Consider the following 21,554-nt stretch of genomic DNA (forward strand, 5'->3'; position numbering starts at 1 on the left):
GTGTGTGTGTGTGTGGGGGTGCTTTTTATTGTAAATTTTTAGTTTTTTTTTTTTCACAGCCTGAAAATCTAAACCTATTGAAGAAAAACCTGAAAATTTATACAAAAAAATTGACTAAAATTAGAAAAAGCATCAAAAGCTAATGTAGACTGCTGTTATAGTTTTTAGTCAGTTTTATCATTCTAAAGGGTTTTGGTTTGATTTGGTCCAATAATTTAAGAGCTATTGAAGAAACATTCTGTCATTTGTTGACGGTCCCTAAATGTGAACAGAGCGAATGTCTGTCGAATATCCAACCTAAAACTAACTTCACCACTGTTCGATTTGTCACGTGCCGGAGGCAGCATTAGAGAGAGAACCTGAGTGCCTTAGAATCCTGAGTTTAGTTTCTGTGTATCCCAGTTGCTGTATTTAAAGTATTTAAGTAACTGATCAAACGTAAGTTACTGTTTCCTTATTTTTCCTTCCCGGTTTAAGTCTGAGAGAATGTATGATAGAAGCTAGCAATGTTAGCTTCTTAGCAGGTCCTGTAGCTTGTTAGCCACGCCTATATTGCTCAGTTAATTATTGGTTGATGATCTTTTGATTCTAAAGTATTTTTAGGACTTGACGTTAGATTTCATGACTCGTATTTAATAATGACCCGTTGGAGTTGCTTGCACTTTTTTGTCAAACTCAATTCAGCCGGGGACCGCTGGAGGAGGAGGCTGGGCTGAATCAGGACTTCCACAAGAAAATCATTGATAAAACATTCCAATGTTCTCAAATATCTTCATTTTTAACAAGAAATAAGGAATTAAATATATTCAAAATGAATAAATAAATAAATCAGTAATAAATGAAATAATAATAATGACCATACAGCAGATACATATCACTGAAGAAACCACATGTTCACTGACTGACTAGAGAAAACTAATTATTTTTATTCAGTTTTAAACATCTGTATTAACAGCTCCACCTCAGAGTGAGAGAGAAGCCCCGGTAACGAGAAAATCTTTGAAGGATTTCATTTTTTGTAGAACTCATCACAATAAATAAATCTGATCTATGTGTCTTCCATTCATTGGAGGGGAGGTGCTGCTCGCGCGCTGGCTGCATCAGTGCACATTCGGAGGCGGGGGGGGGGGGTGCTTTCCGGGGGGGTCCATGCAGACGCGCGTAGCAGAACTTTGGACTTCTACTCTGTTGAACTTTTCATTGGGGGGTGGCCGCTGGAATGCGCGCCGACACATCCGGCTTGTACACCTTTAAATTTACAGACACCCGCACGCAACCGCGGCCTCATGCTCAGGATCACGTTTTACAGGCGGCGAGCAGACGAAGTCTGGCGGGCCACGCTCGGAGGTTGGGAAGCTCTGATTTATTAAGAACAATCAGCACGCCAAAAAACCGTATTCCTCAACATCAGATGTCTCCCATTCATTCTAATAGAGACATCCACAGACAGAGCTGGTAGCTCCTCCCACACGCGGCACGGCGACAGGAATACATTTTTTGACAAGCGTGGTGAAAGAGGGGCGGGGCACGCGAATTTGCGTTTGGTGTGAAAGCACCTTCAGTGGCTTCATGGCTCCTCCTTCACCCAGCTGACTGGAGGAATGAATGAATGAATGAGTGAGGAGGTACTGGACAGCCCACCGATGTCCCGCCCTCCAGAACCATATACCTCACCGTGATTGGTTTGTTCAGCTCTGCACACATTCATTTCAATTTTGCAGGCCACACTAACATTGCTCTGTCATATGAAGACGGGACTTATCGTCCCGGGGGCCGCAACTCTAAGATTATATTATATGGAGTCAGAGTGTAGTAGAGTTATAATGGCATCCTGCTAGCTTTTTGGACAATTTGGCATTTATTAAGATATTTTAGGCTACTTTGGCTACTTAGCAAATATTTCAGCCACATGTAAGCTATTTAGCTAATCTCAGCTTTTATTTTTGTTTTTTAGGTTACATTTTTAGTTTAGCCATTATTTCAGCTGCAGGTTAGCTATTTAGCTAATTTAGGCTTTTTTGTTTTTTATGCTAATTTGGAGTTTAACTAATATTTTAGCCATCAATCTCAGCATCTTTAGTTATCAATTTCAGCATCATCAACTTTAGCTTACAGCATTCACACTAGCATTATCGCAGGTAATGCTATATATCTAGTTTTTAGTTAGTTTAAGGCTGTGTGTTTTACATCCAGTTTGCAAATGACCAGATTAGTCAACTAAATGGAAAAATTAATCAGTGATTAATCAACTATTAAAATAATGGTTTCTGGCAGCACTAGTGTGAACTGTGGAACTTTTCATCATGATGTTCTCTGATCTCATCTCCCAAGAAAAACTCCAGAAGAGCTCAAAGAGACTCAAAGACAGAATGAAGTTTGAAGGTTTCTGTTGAACTGTGCCATTGACTCATATAAGAAAAAACTGGACTGAGCAAGCCCCCCTACTTCCGTGTTCCATATAGGAAGTACCACTGGGTTGCAAAAAGGCCAAAGTCCCATTGACTTCCATTGAGAAACAGACAGTTATTTCTCAGTCATTTTATATCTCAGAATAATCATTCTTCCTCTGCTGCTTTCTGCTTAACTTCTTTTTTCTATTCCTAATTTTGTTTTAAGATTTTTTTTCCATTATCACAAGTTATTAGTTATAAATTGACCAATCAGATGGCTCAATAAGCGTTTGTGGGTCTGACGTCGACCGTCTGGGGGGTTTGAGTGACAGATGACGGGTAGCCAATGGGAGCAGACTTCATCAATGGGTCCGTGAAGACCTTTTAACACCTACTTTACAATTCAACAATGTACCAATCATTGTCCTACTGTTGTTTTCCTCAATGGAATGTACCGATGCAGCAGTTTAAAACAACAAGAGGAGCATGCTGTGGACATTTTTAGATGAAGATTTACTCCGTAGAAATAGATTTCACTCTGAGGTTATGTGCTTTGGACTTTTTTGTTTAACGTTCGTTTTTCTTTTTTTCCCTGTTTTGATTGTAGCTTATAAACTCTAAGTTGCATATATGCGCATAAAATCACCAACAAGTTTCATCTTCGCCGCACTTTTCCAGCTTGCAGCCTGAATTAGACGCAGCCGCCTGAGGAGCGCGAGACAAACTTCAATGTATGTTATCGTTTTTTTCAAACAGAAAAAAGCTGTTCACTTGTTTAATATGGTTATTTATTTTAAATACCGCTGAACGCGCTTCTCACGTGCATCTGATCAGACTGTAACGTGGCAGCGCATGTGAAGAGACAAGCTCCTGCTGCTGTGGCGCGAGGGGGACACGCGCAGTTCTCCAGCGGCGTCACCCAAATGCTGGTTGCAGACGTTTGCAAAATGGCGATAGCCGTTTCAGGAAGTGACGGTGAAAGCGGCGGCCTACTTTCACTTGGAGTGGAGGTAATGAATTTACAATGGGGGACCTCATGGCTTGAGAAGTCCATTATTTTTACAGTCAATGAACTGTGCTAAAGCTACTGCTGCACTCAGACTGATGAGAAAAGCACAGAGAAGCAGTTTGCTGACTTCAGTCTTCTTCACACCTCCTGATGGAGCTCTGTGATCTGAGCTCAGTCCTGAGTTCAGCAGTCAGAACTGGACTTGAGGAGTCCAGCTTTGGAACCTGCAGAGAACCAACAAACAGCAGAAAGCCACACTGTGGGAAAGACTCCACACTTCTGACTGATGTTCACGTCCACTTTATTCTTCACAGGAAAGATTGGAACAGAACACTGACGACTAAAAAGAACAGAGAAACACTTCTAATCTGATACAAAACAGGAATCACAACAACACAAACACCAGTCGCACTCTTCCTTAATACATTTTTACAAAATCTTTCCTTCACAAAACTGTTGTTTACCAACACGACTCAACAAAATATAAACTGTCATTTTATATTTAGACAATATTGAAATGTTCACAAATCACATAAAAATGTAAAAACGCTTTGAGACGTTTAAAAATATTTCTAATGTTGTCATGGTAACACAAAGACTAAGGATGCATTCACACCAAATGCGGCAGGCGCAGCGGAGACGTAAGGTCTCAATGTTAAGTCAATGTAAAGACCCGAACTGACGCTGCGCAATTTACGCAGCGCGTCAACCAATCAGGGACCCAGTTTTGGGCACGTGACATTTTCAGTGACCAGATCAAATGGTAAGAATAAACATTCAAGATGGCGGCTCAATGGGAGGATTTTGGTCATTATCTTCTATGCACTTTGACAGATGTGGTGAAAACAAACACAGCAATGTGCTCGTCAGTGACTCTGTAGAGTTCTTCAAAACTTATAGACCCAAGCTACTCGCTCAGCAAAATCCAAGAAGTGAAAACGGCGGTTTCTGCGCGGCAGGAGCATCAAGGCATTGAGCAGTAAATTTGACACGTGTCCATAGAGACGAAGCAGACGCGAATTTGACGCGCCTGCCGCATTCGGTGTGAAAGCACCATTAGACAGCACTGTCTCAGCATGAACTACAACCACAATGGTTACCTTAGCAATATCGTAAAAGTACAAAATTCACAAATCAACATTAACATTTATTTAAAAATTCAATCTTACTGTCATAATAAAGAAACATTTCTATTTAAAAGTGTATTTCATGAACATTTTTAATTTGAAGTTTAGGGGTGTGCCAAAATATCAATATTGCGATATATCGCGATATTTAGTCCTGCGATCGATTCTCGATGGATTCTCACCAAGTATCGATATTATATTTTCATTTGAAGAGGCTGTAGCGCTGAGCGTGCGAGTCGCGCGCCGGAACTATTGCGCAGATGGGCGCACTGCATCGGACATTTTATAGCGATGCACGCGCTCGTTCGGGAGAAGCTCCGGTGAGATTCAGGCTCTGTAGCGGGTGTGAGAAGCATGTCTACCTGTCAGCATTTATCCTCCATCTGTAGGAGATCCAGCTGGTAAGAAGTGACTTTGTCTGAGCGCTAGAATGACAGCGATCACTTACTTCCTGTTTGCTGTGGGAACTGAGCGCGTGCTTCGCAGTTGTCTGTGTACACTTCAGGGACCGTCGAATTTTCGCTTTCATGCACTTCAATGTTTAACCTGCTGCTGTACGGTGTAACTTTGGTAAATTTTCAATGTGACGTTTTCAAAAAATGTAATTACTCTTTGCTAATGTTAATTTGAAGTAATTCTTAGATAAAAAACAGGATTTTATGTATGAACTTAAATTTAAATGTAATTAAAATAAAGTACATGAATTCACTGTAATATTAGGGGTGTTGATAATTAATTGAAACCCTTAAAATTATATTTACTGCCATTATTATGTGTGTTTTAAGGTTTTTACCTATTGACTGCTGACTGACCACATGGAAAATAGATTGGAAAATAATCTCAAGTGACAGTCTGAGCAAATCAGCCTTTATTTTTGGATGCTCAGCCCTTTTCAAGTGAGAGAAAAGTGCACAAAGAATTAGGTCAATTTTGAGAGAGGCTGTAAAACATTATATTGATCATCCTTTGGTGTGACGTTCTTTTGGAGGTAGATAGCTGTCGCCAATTTTTGCTCTGTTGCTTACAAAAACTCTGCACTAAGTAGAGTCACTGCTGATCATGTTTACTATTGTTAACATTAAATTTGACAGATAATTCAAATTCAATCGTTGTCAATGCTCGTCAAAGACATAGTATTACTGATTTTAGCAATGTTGCATAAAAGTGTCTATAATTTGTTGCACAAAATAAGAAAAGTTGTTTATTATGATTGTGTTTAAGCTAAAAAAGATAAATGGGGATATATTTCCCAAAAAAACATGTTCTTCTATATAATGCTAGTTATTAGAGAGCATTTTTACCAATTATCGCAGTATCGCGATATTATTGATATCGTGAGCCATGTATCGCGTATCGTATCGTGAGGTACTCAGTGATTCCCAGCCCTATTGAAGTTAGTTTGTGACTTTTTCTTTACAAATGGAGATTTTTTTTACTGTTTTATGCTTTGTATTTTTTTCTTTACATGTTTTAAATAAATCTAAATCTAAAAATTCAAATGAGTTACAGTGTTCCCCTGCTTATTCGCTTTTCAGTATTCACCAATTCATGTACTCATATTTAGCAGATTAGCGTGGGCCCTCTGGAGTTTTTAATATTTATTCACATTTTATATTCTAATTTTCTGAGAAGAAAAACCTGGGGTTTTCATTACCTCTTAAATAACATCACCAAAAAATGGGTTACATATTTAAAATCTTTGTGCACTAATTCTTTCTTTTAAAAAAGGAATACAAAATTTTCAAAAATATTTCAATTTTCCTATATAAACTTACTTTCTTCTCTTCCTGAAGCCTACTGTAAATTTTCCTGTTTTTTTAAGTTTCAAATTTTATTTCATTGCAAATTACAATTTTTGTCTAGAAAAAGGCTTCTCTCCTGAATGAGTTCTCATGTGTCTTTTGAGACTATTCATGTTACTAAAACTTCTGTTACATTCTTTACACGTAAAAGGCTTCTCTCCTGTATGAGTTCTTATGTGCATTTTGAGATTAGATTTTCGACTAAAACTTCTGTCACATTCTTTACACGAAAAAGGCTTCTCTCCTGTATGAGTTCCCATGTGTGATATGAGATTAGATATATGACTAAAACTTCTATCACATTCTTTACATGTAAAAGGCTTCTCTCCTGTATGAGTTCTCATGTGTGTTTTGAGAGTATAAATTTGACCAAAGCTTCTTTCACATTCTTTACACTTAAAAGGCTTCTCTCCTGTATGAATGATCATGTGTTTATTGAGATTGGATATTTGACTAAAACTTTTGTCACATTCTTTACATGTAAAAGGCTTCTCTCCTGTATGAGTTCGTATGTGTGATATGAGATTAGATATTTTACTAAAACTTCTGTCACATTCTTTACACTTAAAAAGCTTCTCTCCCCTGTGAGTTCTCATGTGTGTTTTGAGATAAGATAAAAGGCTAAAACTTTTATTACATTCTTTACACGTAAAAGTTTTCTCTTTTCTGTGAGTTGTAATGTGAATTCTAAATTTTAACCAGGAGCCAACATTTTTACCACATTCTTTACAGACATATGGTCCTTCATCAGACTTATTTTTCATGTGGGCAGACATATTATGAGCAGTTCTTGTTCCTTTACCAGACTTTACTTGTGAAAGTCTCTTTTCTTTTTGGGACTGTTTGGTTTTCTTAACCAAAGTTGCTTTCTTGAACGTTTTTCTAACATCAGAGTCACACTGACCTTCTGACATGTGAGAGCTGACCACACTTTGGACATGACTTCTGTCTCTTCTCTTCCTCTGATCTCTGCTCTGTGGCTCTGTCTCTTCATCTGGAGTTGATGTTGATTCTTCATGTTGGTTTCCTTCTTCATCCTGACCATCAGTTCCATCAAAGCTCTGCTGATTGTTTCCATCTGATTCTGTAAAAACGTGTCCCTTAAAAGTAGAAATCTCCATCAAGGTATAACTTTCCTTAATCTGTATAGTTTGTGGTTCCTCCTGGTTCTCCTCAGTCTGTTGAGGTTGTTGTTCTTCCTGCTCCTCTTCTATCTGTTGAAGTTCTGGTTCCCCCAGTTCCTCTTTTGTCTATGTAGGCTCTGAATCATTCTCTTCCACTCTGAAGTTCCTCTGCTGGTTGCAGAGATCTTCATCTTCTATCAACAAATGCTGGGGGAGGACTGCAGGGACACAAATACAAGAAAGTATGAGACCTGTTACAGTTTTTTGTGTTGTTATCAAATACATTTTTAATCACCTCAGTCAGAAGCCCTACAGTTTGAAACTTTAGAAGTCCATCAGTCCTATCATCCATTTCCTAAATCCTCTAAATCCTTTTCAGGATCATGGGAATCTTGAAATCTACAGGTGTGGATTTGAGTCCCAGGACATAGACACGAGTCATTAATTTTACGACTTTAAATTCAACTGTGATTTTAACAGCCGTAACTTGTGACTTGAATTGCTTTTCCTGAAGTGGACCCAGTAAGGTTTCCCATCAAAGACTCCAGACAGTTTTTTGATGAATATCTTTTGGAAAATATTTCTGAACAAAGCTACATGTACGGCACACAGCAAAATCCAGAGCATGTTCTCAAACTAGATGGGTCTTCACTGGAGCAGTTTATTGTTACTGGAGAACACAAGCATTTTTGGTTTACCTCGGTCAATGATGTACTGGTCTAGAGCAGTGTTTTTCACCCTTTTTTGAGCCAAGGTACACTTTTTCCATGAAAAAAACTCCAGCGGCACACTAGCATCCAAAAAGATACGCATTTTAGTCTGTATTGATGTACATTCCTTCCACAATCTAGTGTACTTTTTTTTTTTTTTTAATAAGTGGGAAGCATCATTGCAGTGCAGAGGTGATGTCACTTTAACGCAGTGTTTCTCAATCTCAATTCACCCCCCGCCCACACTACAACTTTCTGCTGCAAATATCATCGTTATCATTAGTCAATTTGCTCAAGTTAAACGTATATCTCTTCAAAACAGTCTACATTTATTATAATTGAAGAATGATTTAAAAAAAAAACTTCTAAATAATCAGTTTTTATGCTTTTGTTCCCCAAGAATCCTTACAAATCTTTCAAAGTAAAAAGACGCTCATGAACGACAAACCCACAATTCTCACTGAAATCACTAAAAACTTACAAAAGTAACAATAAATAAAAAATTTATTGAAAATTAAACAATCAAAATCAACCATCACTTTTGAATTGTTGATTAACATAATTGTTTTAAAAAACAAACTAATGAAACAGGCCTGGACAAAAATGATGGTACCTCAATAAAAGATAAAACTATTTGACCAGAGTGACATGATTAACTCAGGTGTGTCCTTTAATTGACATCACAGGTGTTTCCAAATTCATAATCAGTCAGTCTGCCTATTTAAAGGGAGACAAGTAGTCACTCTGCTGTTTGGTGAAAAGGTGTGTACCACACTGAACATGGACAACAGAAAGCGAAGGAGAATTGTCCCAGGACATCCGACAAAAAACTATAGACAAACATCTTAAAGGTAAAGGCTATAAGACCATCTCTAAACAGCTGGAAGTTCCTGTGACAACAGTGGCTCATATTATTCAGAAGTTCAAGACCCACGAGACAGTAGCCAACCTCCCTGGACGTGGCCACAAGATGAAAATTGATGACAAGTTGAAGAGACGGATCGTTGGAATTGTATCCAGAACAACCTCCAAAGAAATTAAAGGTGAACTCCAAGGCCAAGGTACATCAGTGTCAGATCCCACCATTCGTCGTTGTTTGAGCCAAAGTGGACTTCAAGGAGGACACCACTGCTGAAAAGAAATCATAAAAAAGCCAGACTGGAGTTTGCAAAAATGCATGTTGACAAGCCACAAAGCTTCTGGGAGAATGTCCTTTGGACAGATGAGACCAAACTGGAGCTTTTTGGTGCAGCACATCAACTCTATGTTCATAGACTCAAAAACCAAGCATACGAAGAAAAGAACACTGTCCCTACGGTGAAACGTGGAGGAGGCTCAGGAATGTTTTGGGGCTGCTTTGCTGCATCTGGCACAGGGTGTCTTGAATGTGTCCAAGGTAGAATGAAATCTGAAGACTATCAAGGCATGCTGGAGATAAATGTGCTGCCTAGTGTCAGAAAGCTTGGTCTCAGTCGCAGGTCATGGGTCTTCCAACAGGACAACGATCCAAAACACACAGCAAAAACCCCCAAGAATGACTGAGAGAAAAGCGTTGGACTGTTCTAAAGTGGCCTTCCATGAGCCCACTCATGAGAAAAGGCAGATGAAAAGTCTCGAGACAGATAGGATAAAAATCAATCATTACCTACATTTCAGTGATAACAAGGCTCCCAACAACAACAAAAAGCTTTTCAAAATTGGCTTGATTGTTGACTCACTTCTTCACACATTTTGAGAGGCACCCAGCTGCAGGCAAACATGGCGGATGTCATGGCGGATTGATGTAAAAAAGTACATTAGATCAAGTTTAAACACAAAAAACTATTGATTTGCCTTGAGCTGAACATTTTTTTTTCTTGTTCGTATAATTACTGGCAATATCTGTACTCTCTTTTGTCTACAATCCTAATTGCAATTTTGCAAATATTGTAGCACTGAACTGCTAATCCATGAAGGACTGGTTTACATTTCTAAGTGATTTGTCATCGTTTGACAGTTTGTTTCAGCGATTAGAGAATGCGACTAGAGAGGAAACTGTCCAAATTTCTTTCCAAATTTCAAACACAGAAAGGGGGACAGAGAGTTTCAGCTTGATAGAAAATAGAGCAAGTTCCTGGAAAAGCATGTCTTATTTGTCAGATCTGGCAGAACTAAGAAATGCAATTTGGTGAAAATATTCAAAACATCACAAACATTAATCATTGACAATTCAGAATTGGTTTCCCTTTATTTAAAGTAGGGACCTCTTTAAACGAGTCAAGGTTAGAAAGCCCAGTTATGAAGAAAAAAATATATAAGAATTTTCTAAAAAGAAAAGCAAGTTTCTAGCCCATTCCTGTGGCGAGTTATGGTACTTTAAAGAAATATCCACAATGCGCAATTCTACCACTAGGGGGGAGCAAAGGAAACTCAAGAGATCAAGAAATAAACACGATGAAGGCCAAACCATGCCGAGTTTTGAGAGAGAAAGGGAGGTTAACGCCAAAATGTTTGCAAGTTTAACCCTCTGAAACTTAGGGCCTAAAACTCAATTTTGCTTACTTTTGAATTTACCTCTGTATTTTCAATTTAACATGCTTATTTGGTATCATTTCAATCAGTACAACCCCACCTATGTGACATTGCATTTATTTAGTCATTTTTCCATGATCTGTTCCCACATCAGACTTAAAATCATGCTTAAACAGAAGATTCCGTCTAGAAAAATGAGATTCATTTTGCTGTGGAAACCCCAAAAATGTTTAACAAACTGTTTTTACAACATAGAATGAAAGTCTTAGGTGTAATTTCATAAAAACTACAAGTATAAATTTAATCAACAAACTAATAAACACATTTTTGAATGAAAATACAAAAAACTTCAAGGTAAAATTCACAGATTCCTCATTTGGGCCACATATATGAACAGTTTGTGTTGGTAGAGGAACATCACAGCTCCATGATGTGACCTTTCATATGTGGTCATACAGACAGTAATAGTTCTTCAGTCTGACAGTGTGGTTTCAGCTTCCAGGCCAAAAAACAAGAATTTCTCTGCTAAGAGCACTGCTGTCTATTTGACATTTTTCCTGGAATTCTATTTTTTTTACTTGTTTTCCTCATAAACTTTCCATGTTGTGTTTGTGAGGAATACTAAAAAGGCTTTAGGGAGAAGTTTGATCCAGCTGGACTTCAGATCGGCTCTTATGTTACGAGTCCGGCCCACTTGAGATCAGACAGGTTGAATGCGGCCCCCAAACCAAAACGAGTTTGACACTCCGGTATTAGAGTGTAAATGAGTCTTTTTAGCTGCTAAAGAGAAGAAAAAACTCATTTGTGATAGAAAATAAAACTCTTTCATAGAAATATTCATAGAAAACCAGAGAGCAGAGAGTTCTTTGGGGGGGAATTAGTTTTTTATGTTGTGAATTCCTCTCTGTTTGCATTCAACATATTTTAACACAACATTCATGTACATTTCTTGGTAAAATTATGTAATAATTTGTCCAGAAAAAAGTCAAATTTAGATTTCTTTTACCGAGTCAAAAACTAGATTTTGGTCACTAAAATTGTGACTTCAAACTTGGAGCATCAAACCACAAACAGCAACATCAGTTTGAAGGTTTTTGCTACTGAAAGTGTTCTGCTGACTGATTATTTTATTTTTCTTTATAGGATGCTTAAGCTAGCGGTAGCTCACTAAACACCAGCTGCATTGTTCTACAAACATTTTTACAGCTTGTATTTAGTGGAACTTTGTCTTTGAAATTATTTCCAAAATACATGTTAAAATAAAATAGTTTTTGTTATAAATATTCTGTCATTTGTGACCTTTGTTAAAAAAAAGGAGGAAGAAAAAAAAAAAAAAAATCGATTAAAATCGAAAATCCATTTTGGAATGAAAAAATTGAAGATTTTTTTTTGGCCGTATCACACCAGCTCTAGTCTTGGCTAACATCCATCCATCCATCTTCCTGACCGCTTTGTCCCTTTCGGGGTCGCGGGGGTGCCGGAGCCCAACCCGGCTGCTGATGGGCGAAGGCATTAATAAAATGCTCTCTCCAGCTTCATAAGTGAGTCGGGTTTTCTCTCAAACAGATGAATCATAATAACATACGTCTGGTTCTGGTTCTAATGGATCAGGAACATCTGATTGAAGATGATGGAATTCCTTGATTTGTAGAGTTTTTCAAAGCCTTTGATAGTCTAGATCAGGGGTCAGCGACGTTTATGACATGAAGTGTCAATACAAAATGTTCTCCTCAACAACTGTGCCATCACCAACTATAATGCAAACTCTGTTGTCGTTCAGCCTTCAGCCTGTGCAGCCGGGGATCGTGACAGCCAATCAGCTCTCAGTGAAAAGAAATCCTCACTAGATTTTAGCTTATTGCCTCTCTAGGAACTGAACTCAGGTCCTACACCAGCCAACTGAGTAATCCATCCACTCCCAACTATAATGTAAACTTTAATGTATATAAAAACACATTTTTCAATGTTTATAGTGTTACTTAATTCACAAACAGCAAACAAATCGTTTTTTTACACATAAGAATATTGCACAAAGAAAATAGTTGAAATACTACTGCAGATATGTTTGTTTAAAACCAAAAGTACTGCATTTATGGTATGTCAGCACTAGTACTGTATACATCAGAACAAAATACCATCAATACTTTTTTTTGAAAGCAGAAAAAAAAGTTATTTTTTCCTAGGGTGCACATAAATTTAAACCGCCCGCTCATGAAGGCTGACACAGAACATAATGGCCACTGTGTGAAACTATAACATTTTATTGGAAAAAAGCAAAAGTATTTATATGGGTGGGCGGGGTCTCAGTGATAGTGCTGCGTGAATGGATCCTTTCCTTGTGACGTCATGGTGGAACAACGATCATTGAGTGAAGAGATCGTCACTCTTTTCAAATCCCAAAAATACAAACTGACGACACAAGACATTGTTGTTGTCACGCCGCGCTGTGCCACCGTCTATTCCTGGGAAGCGGGCCATAGGCTGCCGACCCCTGCTCCAGAACATCCGTTTATTCTAATGTCAATCCTACATTTTGGATTATAGGATGTAACTTGTGCAGTTTGGCTTCCTACACCAGCTACACCCAGATTTGAAGTCAAAAAGGAATAAGGAAAGGTGACCTAGTTGGTAGGGGTGTAGTAAAATATTGATTTGGCGATACTTGTATTGATTCAAAAAGTTGCCACGACGATATTTAATTATTTATGAGCGTCCTTCACCGTCTTGCTTTTGTTTTCCATCTTAACCTCCGACCACTAGTTGGCAGCAGAGCGCGCTGAGTCTCTTTGAGCAGCTCTACACAACGACCAAAACAACAAGATCTGTTAAATGTTCAGTCAGCCTCGCGGTTTTGGTTGTTATGAGACATTTACTACTTAGTTTAGACTTGGAATGGCTACTAAACCAAAACTCTGTGCCACATTGCTGTCAATATCATTTAAAAATGTGGATTATGGAGCTTCTTTGCTGCTCAGATGAGAACAAGTGAACAGTGGAGCTGCATCAGGTCAGACACGGATCCTCCATCAAAATGCTGTCAGCAAAGCGAGCAGAAGTTCTTCACAGCTATAGATTCTAGTTCAGAGACCTGATGGATCAGAGTGATGTGGACAACACTGAAATACACATTTACTTCAGCTTTAGAGAAACTTGAGCTGCAGCGCTGACTGTCATGTAAATAAAGCATCTTAGCCTCATTCATCCTGTCATCACACCGAAATGTTTCTGGAAAGATTTGGTTTGTTTTTCCTTCACGTTTAAAGCATCTTTTTAGGTTGATGAACTACTTGAATGCTAGATTTAGCAATCTTACAATCACACTTATTAGAAACTCATTAGTTAAGGCACATTCTTTCTACTTTTTATTCTGAAAAACATTTGTGTTGTGGAAATCAGACAATATTGACTGTTACCTTAAAAAAATGTATATTTTATAATTTACCAAGAGAAAAGCAGCATGAATTTCTGGGTAAAAGCAACTTGTATATGAGAAACAGTAGCTGTGATTAATGCTGTGATCATTAAATAACATTAATTAGAGCATTTTATTACAATGAAAGAAATTAAAATTCAGGTAGACCTTCGTTTGTAAGTCATACTCCTAAAAAAAAAAGAGTGAAAAATTGTTCTGGTACATTCTTGGATTTATCCTGATACATATCGTATCGTGAGACATGTATCGATACGTCTGGCCAGACTCTTCCCAATGAGCTACATGCACGACCTACTTTCACATTCAGCCTTTGAGTCCTCAGTTGTTTCCTAAGATACAGTTTTGTTGTACAGCAAAAAAGAAAATGATTTTATTTTTATAACAATTTTGTTATCTTAGGTAAATTTTTTATCTATAAATGTCGGTTTCTGAAAAGGAAAACAATCTCATGATTTATTTTTTTAATAAAATCCTACAAAAATGTAAATAAAAGTTACAAAACTCTTAAGTTATCTATGGTTTTACTTGAATTGATACATTTGTTTCCTTTATTCTTTTATTTCATTCGAATATTTATAGATTTTTTATATTGTTAATTTTAGTTTAAGATTAAATTTTTTGATGTTACATATTCTTATTATTTTAGATAAATATATACTTTTTTTTCTCTCTGCTGCTTAGATTTTGTTATAGTTTTCTATTTTTAAGATGCTATGCAGCCTTTTGTTTGGGATTTCAAAGTTCCGAATGTAAAAAGATTTAGAATTTTAATTTTATAAATAAAAAGTTGAGATATAATTAAAAGAAAATTATATGGGTGACGTCAACACCTGTTTGTCCAGTTTATTATACGTTCTATGGATTCTGGAGATCATGAGGCGCGCGCAGTTCTGGTCCAGTTACAGAAGCAGTCATGGGTCCACTAGAACCTGGACCAGAATGTCCTGGAAGATGAAGAAGAAGTGTCCTACCTATGTGGTGGAGCTGAAGCTGTGGTTTCCAGCAGATATCCAGCAGTCTGCGCTGACGACAGAGCTCCTGCTCGTACTGGACGATGGTTCCTTCACAGAGTCTGCAGATTTCTTCAGCAGCAGCAGCTAGTCGCTCGCTGATCAACTCTCTCAGAGACTGAAGGGATGACATGGTTCCTGCAGCTGCAGAAGATCTTCAGCTCCAACAAACACCAAAGTCCTCTGAACAGCAGCAGCTCCGGTCATCTGCTAGTCTCACAATCACAGCCACGTTGTCTTTACGTTCAACACGCATTCACTCGTTTACGACACTTTAGCTAAAGAGGATTGTTCGGAACCGAACCACGTATCGACCTTTCTGTCCACAAACCTCACGAACGTCAGAACAAAACACCGCCGTCCTCTCAGCACAAAATAACGCTGCTAGCTAACGCCTCCTGCACAACAAAGAGGACTTAGCTGCAGACAGCAAGATGGCGCCCTGAGATCATTAGCCAGAACCGGAAGTCCACAACGAGGAGCTACCCCTCACTCTGTATAAAAAAAATTCCCCCTGATTTTAGTGTCGATCTTAATAGTAATGATTCTCTTTTTCGTTTTAAGATTTAATTCTTGTCTCAGTTAAAGCTGCTATGATGATTATCTGAGCATTAATAGGTTACAGTGTGGTGACGTCACACCAGTATCACAGCGTCTTCCTGAAACTTTTTTCTTTTAATTTAGATTTTATTTAATATTTTATCAATTTGAGTTTTTGATGGAAACATTTTAAACAACGTTTATATCAAGTTAAGCTGTTTTTACGTTTCTTTTTAAACAAAGTTTATTCATGTGACCCGGAAATAAACAGCACGAGGCGCTAGCTATCATGCTAGCAGCGTTAGCTTGTGCTGAGAATACGAAAACACCTTACAGGTTCAGCTCCTTTTTAAAACCGTACCAGAACCAGAACGTCCAGAACCACGCAGACCTGCTGCTAATGGCGCTGTCCTGAGAAGCAGTTTTAAGCCTTTAAACTGAAGGTCTGTCTCAGATCGCTGAAGTTCATCAGGAGAGTTCAGCTGGAGGTGAAGAATGAAACATTTTATTCATTCAAGTCTCTGATGATCAGATTTAATTGTTTGTATTTATATAATTTAATCTTTTTCAGTTTAAATATTACTATTTAAACCAGCCTTTATTTTGAAAGAGCCAGTGAGGCAGAAACAATAGACAGTCACTGAAGGTGAGATTCCCCCCCCCCCCTGGAATGTTGACCCCTGTGCAGTGGAGCAGTGGGGGAGGGATGGCTGAACCAATCACAGAAAGACTGCTGCTGCAGCTTTCCCTCCAAAAGGAACCAATCAGATGTCGTTGCTTGGATTCCTTTGTCTGGAAGTTTCCATGTGGAAGCTTCCAGAGTCTTTTCTGTTTGTCTGTAGGCTGAGCAGAACTGACTCCTGCAGGATCACAGGAACCAAACAATCTGAAAGCAGGAGAAAAGTTTCTGTTTGGACCTTTTTGCTGTGATTGTGAGACTAGCAGATGATCGGAGCTGCTGCTGTTCAGAGGACTTTGGTGTTTGTTGGAGCTGAAGATCTTCTGCAGCTGCAGGAACCATGTCTTCATTTGCTCAGAAAGAGTCTGTCAGTGAGCAACTTTCTGCTGCTGAAGAAACCTTCAGACTCTGTGAAGGAACCATCGTCCAGAATGAGAATGAGGAGCTCTGTCGTCAGCGCAGACTGCTGGATATCTGCTGGAAACCACAGCTTCAGCTCCACCACATAGGTAGGACACTTCTTCTTCATCTGCACAACATTTCTTCTTCATCACATTTGATTGGATTTGGTCAAATGTATCAAATCCAGTGAAAACATGTAGACATTTCAAAGCTCGACTAAAAACAGACGTTTTTATCAGTGAATATTTCTGTTCTCTGGATCCTTTTATAGCTGTACTCTGCTGTGTTTCTGCCTCCTCTGACTGACGTCATTGATCTGAACTAGTGCTGGGTGATATGATGATACATAGGGCTTGGCGATATGATGATAAAAAACCTTCTTATGATCTCCAAAGCCGACGATCTGTCATTTTTAAGGGGTCGTTTTATCACGATCTTCTATGAAAAGCTGCAAGAGCGAGAAGGCAAAAGCTTGTTGACTGCTGTGACTTTAAATTCGAGCTGCTGCTTTAATAAATAAGTGAATAAAAACAAAATAAAGGACAGCATAAAGATAAGAACATTGGCTCGTATGTTTGAAACTCCTGCTTTAGACGGCAGCACTTTTCAAAACATGACTAAGTGGATTCAAGTTGTAAAAACAAAAGGTATAATTGAATGAATGCATTACATCAGGTTAAGGAAAACTACAGTGAAAGTGGACCAAAGCTGCCACGATTAGTTGATGAGTCGCGACTACTTCAACAAGATTGTCAACAACTAATTTACTAGTCGACGCTTCGTTCTTTGCTTCTGTTTTGATCTCCAAACTACGTTGCTCACGCCGGGTCTGCCATTCTCTTTGACACACAAGCGCAGTGGTGCTAATCCGGGTCAGTAGTGATGTCACATGAAGTTCTGGGAAGGTTGCCATAACAACACGCCAACAGAGCTTGGAAGTGTGGGAAACATAAAAAATAAAAGAAAAACATTTCTAGTGCAAAATATGCAGAACTTGTGTTTCAAGGCAGAACTACAGAGATGCATGAACATCTGAAGAGAGAGCTTCGTCTAGCTAAGCTAAGCTAACATTAGCGCTAACAGAGAGCTAGCTCTCCTGCAGCAGTTTGACTGGTTTAAATGGATCGTGTGCAGCTGTCATTAATGGACTGCATGGAGATAAACCAGAAGATCTGCAGCAGATCTGTGTCTACAGAACCTCTCTGTCTGTGCGGTGAACATTTCATAATCCACGCTCTACGACCTAAACACAGTGAAATCGGTGTGGAATAAGAATTTATTCTTTTTTATATTTTATTTCATTTAGTAACAATACTTAACATCAAAATAATACTATATACATATATAAAAGTTAATAAATGAAAAGGAGCAGAAAGAAGAAAACTTATATTATCTGCCCCTATTACTAAATCAACCAAATTAAATCAAAATGTATCAAACAAGAAAAATAAACATTAAAAATCCTGCTAGGTTTTACATAGGTGTCAGGAAAGGCTTTTAGGGACCCAAAATATGACAATCCCAGAAGTTCAAGAAATTATATTTATTAAGCTTTTGTCTTGGAGGGCCCCCTGGCGTCAAACAACGCAGCCGGACACTAAGGAGATAGGAGAGGGTTAGATGATGGCAAGTGATTTGCGGTAATGGAGTATAAACAGAGGGAAGGCTTACTGGGATGAGGAGAACAGACTGCAGGGACGGGGTGGTGTCCTCTGAAGAACAAGGGAAGGTGTGGCTCCAGACACAAATGGTAAAGCCAGGAGGGCGAAGTAAACTCAGGAAGTTGGGCTTCAGTGATGTACTTGTTTTCCAATCCAAATAATCCACAGAGGTCTCTGGGAAAAGCTCCAAAAATCAAAGGTGAGGGAACTTACGAGGCTTGGGGTGAAATGATGCAGCAGAGAGACAGGAGCAGGCAGACAGAATCAGGCACCATGAGGACAGGAGCAGATGCAGGAACACAGGCTGGCTTGAGTTGGGCAGGGAGGCAGAACAGGATCTGGCTGAGAGCAGAGGCAGGAACACAGGCTGAGTATGCTGGGTTTGAGTTGAACGGAGTGGTCGGCAAAACAGGATTTTGTTGGCAACAAACAGAGCAGGTGNTTTAATAGAGAGAAATCAGGCTGGGAACCGTGAACTGTGTGCTAACGTGGATGCTAGCAACTCATGAGAGACATGCTAGTTTGGTTCTTTGATGTATGTTTTTATTAATGTTTCGTGTTTTTGAACATAGCAGATGTTAATTGCACGTATTTACGTTCAACCTGCACAAAAACTGATGGAAATTCATGTAGGAAACATGTAAAACTTGCGCTGCTGCATTGTTTGGGTAGCTCAAAACAATGCGAGCCTAAATCTTATCGTCGGTCGAGATTTATTTACCATGTATATAATCCAAAAATAATAAAAGTTTCAGTTTCATTTGAAAATGTGGTAAAGGGTGTTTTTATTAATATTATTATTATTTAGCACTTTGAGATGTTTTTAATAGGGAAAGGACTTTACTAAACTTTATCAGTCATTCATGCTATAAACTTCATCAGTCTCCCTCATTTCTGGTCTTGGGTGACAATCATTTACAAGCTCTGTTTTATGGATTTTAGCACAAAGGCAAAATAAAAACTCACTGATATTTAGAAGCTGTTCATTTGACAGCAATGCATTACCTGTAGCAGTAGAAGGCGCAATTCTTGCACTATTGACAGATTAATCTTAATAGATAATAACTATTTAATTCGAATCAATAAAAATATTTGTTCAAAAATGTGTTTACTTCTTTCAACTAAAATCATTATAATTAAATTTTTGTCAATTTGAATTTTTTTTAAAAAAAATCATGATAAAATCGAAATCGTGGAATAAAATTTAAAAATCGTGATTTTATTGTTTTGCCATATCGCCCAGCCCTACCTTCACCCCTACCAACAAGGTCACCTTTCCTAATTCCCTTTTTGACTTGAAATCTGGGTGTAGCTGGTGTAGGAAGCCAAACTGCACAAGTTACATCCTATAATCCAAGATGTAGGATTGACATTAGAATAAACTGATGTTCTGGAGCAGGGGTCGGCAGCCTAAGGCACGCGTCCCAGGGATAGACGGTGGCACAGCGGGGCGTGACAGCAAACATGTCTTGTGTCGTCAGTTTGTATTTTTTGGATTTGAAAAGAGTGTCGTTCTCTTCTCTCAATGATCTTTGTTCCACCATGACGTCACAAGGATCCATTCACGCAGCTCCATCACTGAGACCCCGCCCACCCGTATAAATACTGCAGCTTTTCTTCAATAAAACGTCATAGTTTCACACAGTGGCCATTATGTTCTGTGTCAGCCTTCATGAGCGGGCGGTTGAAACTTATGTGCACCCGAGGAGAAATAAGTTTGCATACTTTTGTTTTTTTCCGCATTCAAAAAAAAAGTATTGATGGTATTTTGTTCTGATGTATCCAGTACTATTGCTGTTGGTATGATGTACCATAAATGCAGTACTTTTGGTTTAAACAAACATAGCTGCAGTAGTATTTCAACTATTTGAAAGCTAGTTAAGTTATCGCCGATATATGTGTAGAAAAACAATTTGATTTGCTGTTTGTGAATTAAGTAACACTATAAACATTGAAAATGTGTTTTTCTATATATTAAAGTTGACATTGTAGTTGGAAGTGGATGGATAACTCAGTTGGCTGGTGTAGGACCTGAGTTCAGTTCCTAGAGAGACAATAAGCTAAAATCCAGTGAGGATTTCTTTTCCCTGAGAGCTGATTCACTGTCACGATCCTCGGCTGCACAGGCTGACGGCTGAACGACAACAGAGTTTGGATTATAGTTGGTGATGGCACAGTTTTCTATGAACATTTCTATAAGGAGTTTTATTTTCTATCTTTCTTCTCTTTAGCAGCTAAAAAGGCTCCTTTACACTCTAATACCGGGATGTCAAACTCATTTTGGTTTGGGGGCCACATTCAACCTGTCTGATCTCAAGTGGGTCGGACTCGTAACATAAGAGCCGATCTGAAGTCCAGCTGGATCAAACTTCTCCCTAAAACCTTTTTAGTATTCCCCACAAACACAACATGGAAAGTTTATGAGGAAAACAAGTAAAAGAAAAGAGAAAAACATAGAATTCCAGGAAAAATGTCAAATAGACAGCAGTGCTCTTAGCAGAGAAATTCTTAATTTTGGGCTGGAAGCTGAAGCCACACATGCAGACTGAAGTTCTATTACTGTCTGTATGACCACATATGAAAGGTCACATCATGGAGCTGTGATGTTCCTCTATCAACAAACTGTTCATATATGTGGCCCAAATGAGGAATCAGTGAATTTCAACTGGAAATTTTTTGTATTTTCATTCAAATGTGTTGATTAGTTTGTTGATTAAATTTATTCTTGTAGTTTTTATGAAATTACACCTAAAACTTTAATTTTATGTTGTAAAAACAGTTAAACATTTTTGGGGTTTCCACAGCAAAATGAATCTCATTTTTCTAGAAGGAATTTTCTGTTTTGATTTTATGTCTGATGTGGGAACAGAAACTTGGAAACATGACTTAAATAAAGGCAGTGTCACATAGGTGAGGTTGTACTGATTAAAACAATACCAAATAAGCATGTTAAATTGAAAATACAGAGGTAAATTCAAAAGTAAGAATAAAAAGTGTTTTAGGCCCTAGGTTTCAGAGGGTTAAACTTGCAAACATTTTGGATTTTGGTGTTAACCTCCTTTTCTCTACCAAAACTCGGCATGGTTTGGCCTTCATCGTGTTTATTTCTTGATCTCCTGAGTTTCCTTTGCTCCCCCTAGTGGTAGAAATGCACAT

At 38.3% G+C, this 21,554-nt stretch overlaps 2 protein-coding genes across 2 annotated transcripts in view; one reads left to right on the forward strand and one right to left on the reverse strand.

The window, feature by feature from the left end:
- Positions 1-5,898: 5,898 nt before the first annotated feature.
- Positions 5,899-15,132, reverse strand: LOC112140322 (gastrula zinc finger protein XlCGF8.2DB-like). The gene is made up of 2 exons (XM_024263226.2): positions 15,078-15,132; positions 5,899-7,670 (listed from the first exon to the last, which is right to left on the reverse strand). Exon 2 carries the CDS (start codon positions 7,447-7,449, stop codon positions 6,373-6,375), a length of 1,077 nt encoding a protein of 358 aa, XP_024118994.1. The 5' UTR covers positions 7,450-7,670; positions 15,078-15,132; the 3' UTR covers positions 5,899-6,372.
- Positions 15,133-16,405: 1,273 nt separating this feature from the next.
- Positions 16,406-21,554, forward strand: part of LOC112140323 (hydroxysteroid dehydrogenase-like protein 2) — a gene marked incomplete at its 3' end in the record, with an annotated part of 8,480 nt that continues 3,331 nt past the window's right edge. Inside the window, 1 exon segment of the mRNA XM_024263227.2 lies at positions 16,406-16,844. Within this exon segment, the coding sequence (XP_024118995.1) occupies positions 16,676-16,844 (169 nt within the window).

The sequence above is a fragment of the Oryzias melastigma genome, unplaced genomic scaffold, assembly GCF_002922805.2.
Source record: "Oryzias melastigma strain HK-1 unplaced genomic scaffold, ASM292280v2 sc00435, whole genome shotgun sequence".
Lineage (NCBI taxonomy): Eukaryota > Metazoa > Chordata > Actinopteri > Beloniformes > Adrianichthyidae > Oryzias > Oryzias melastigma.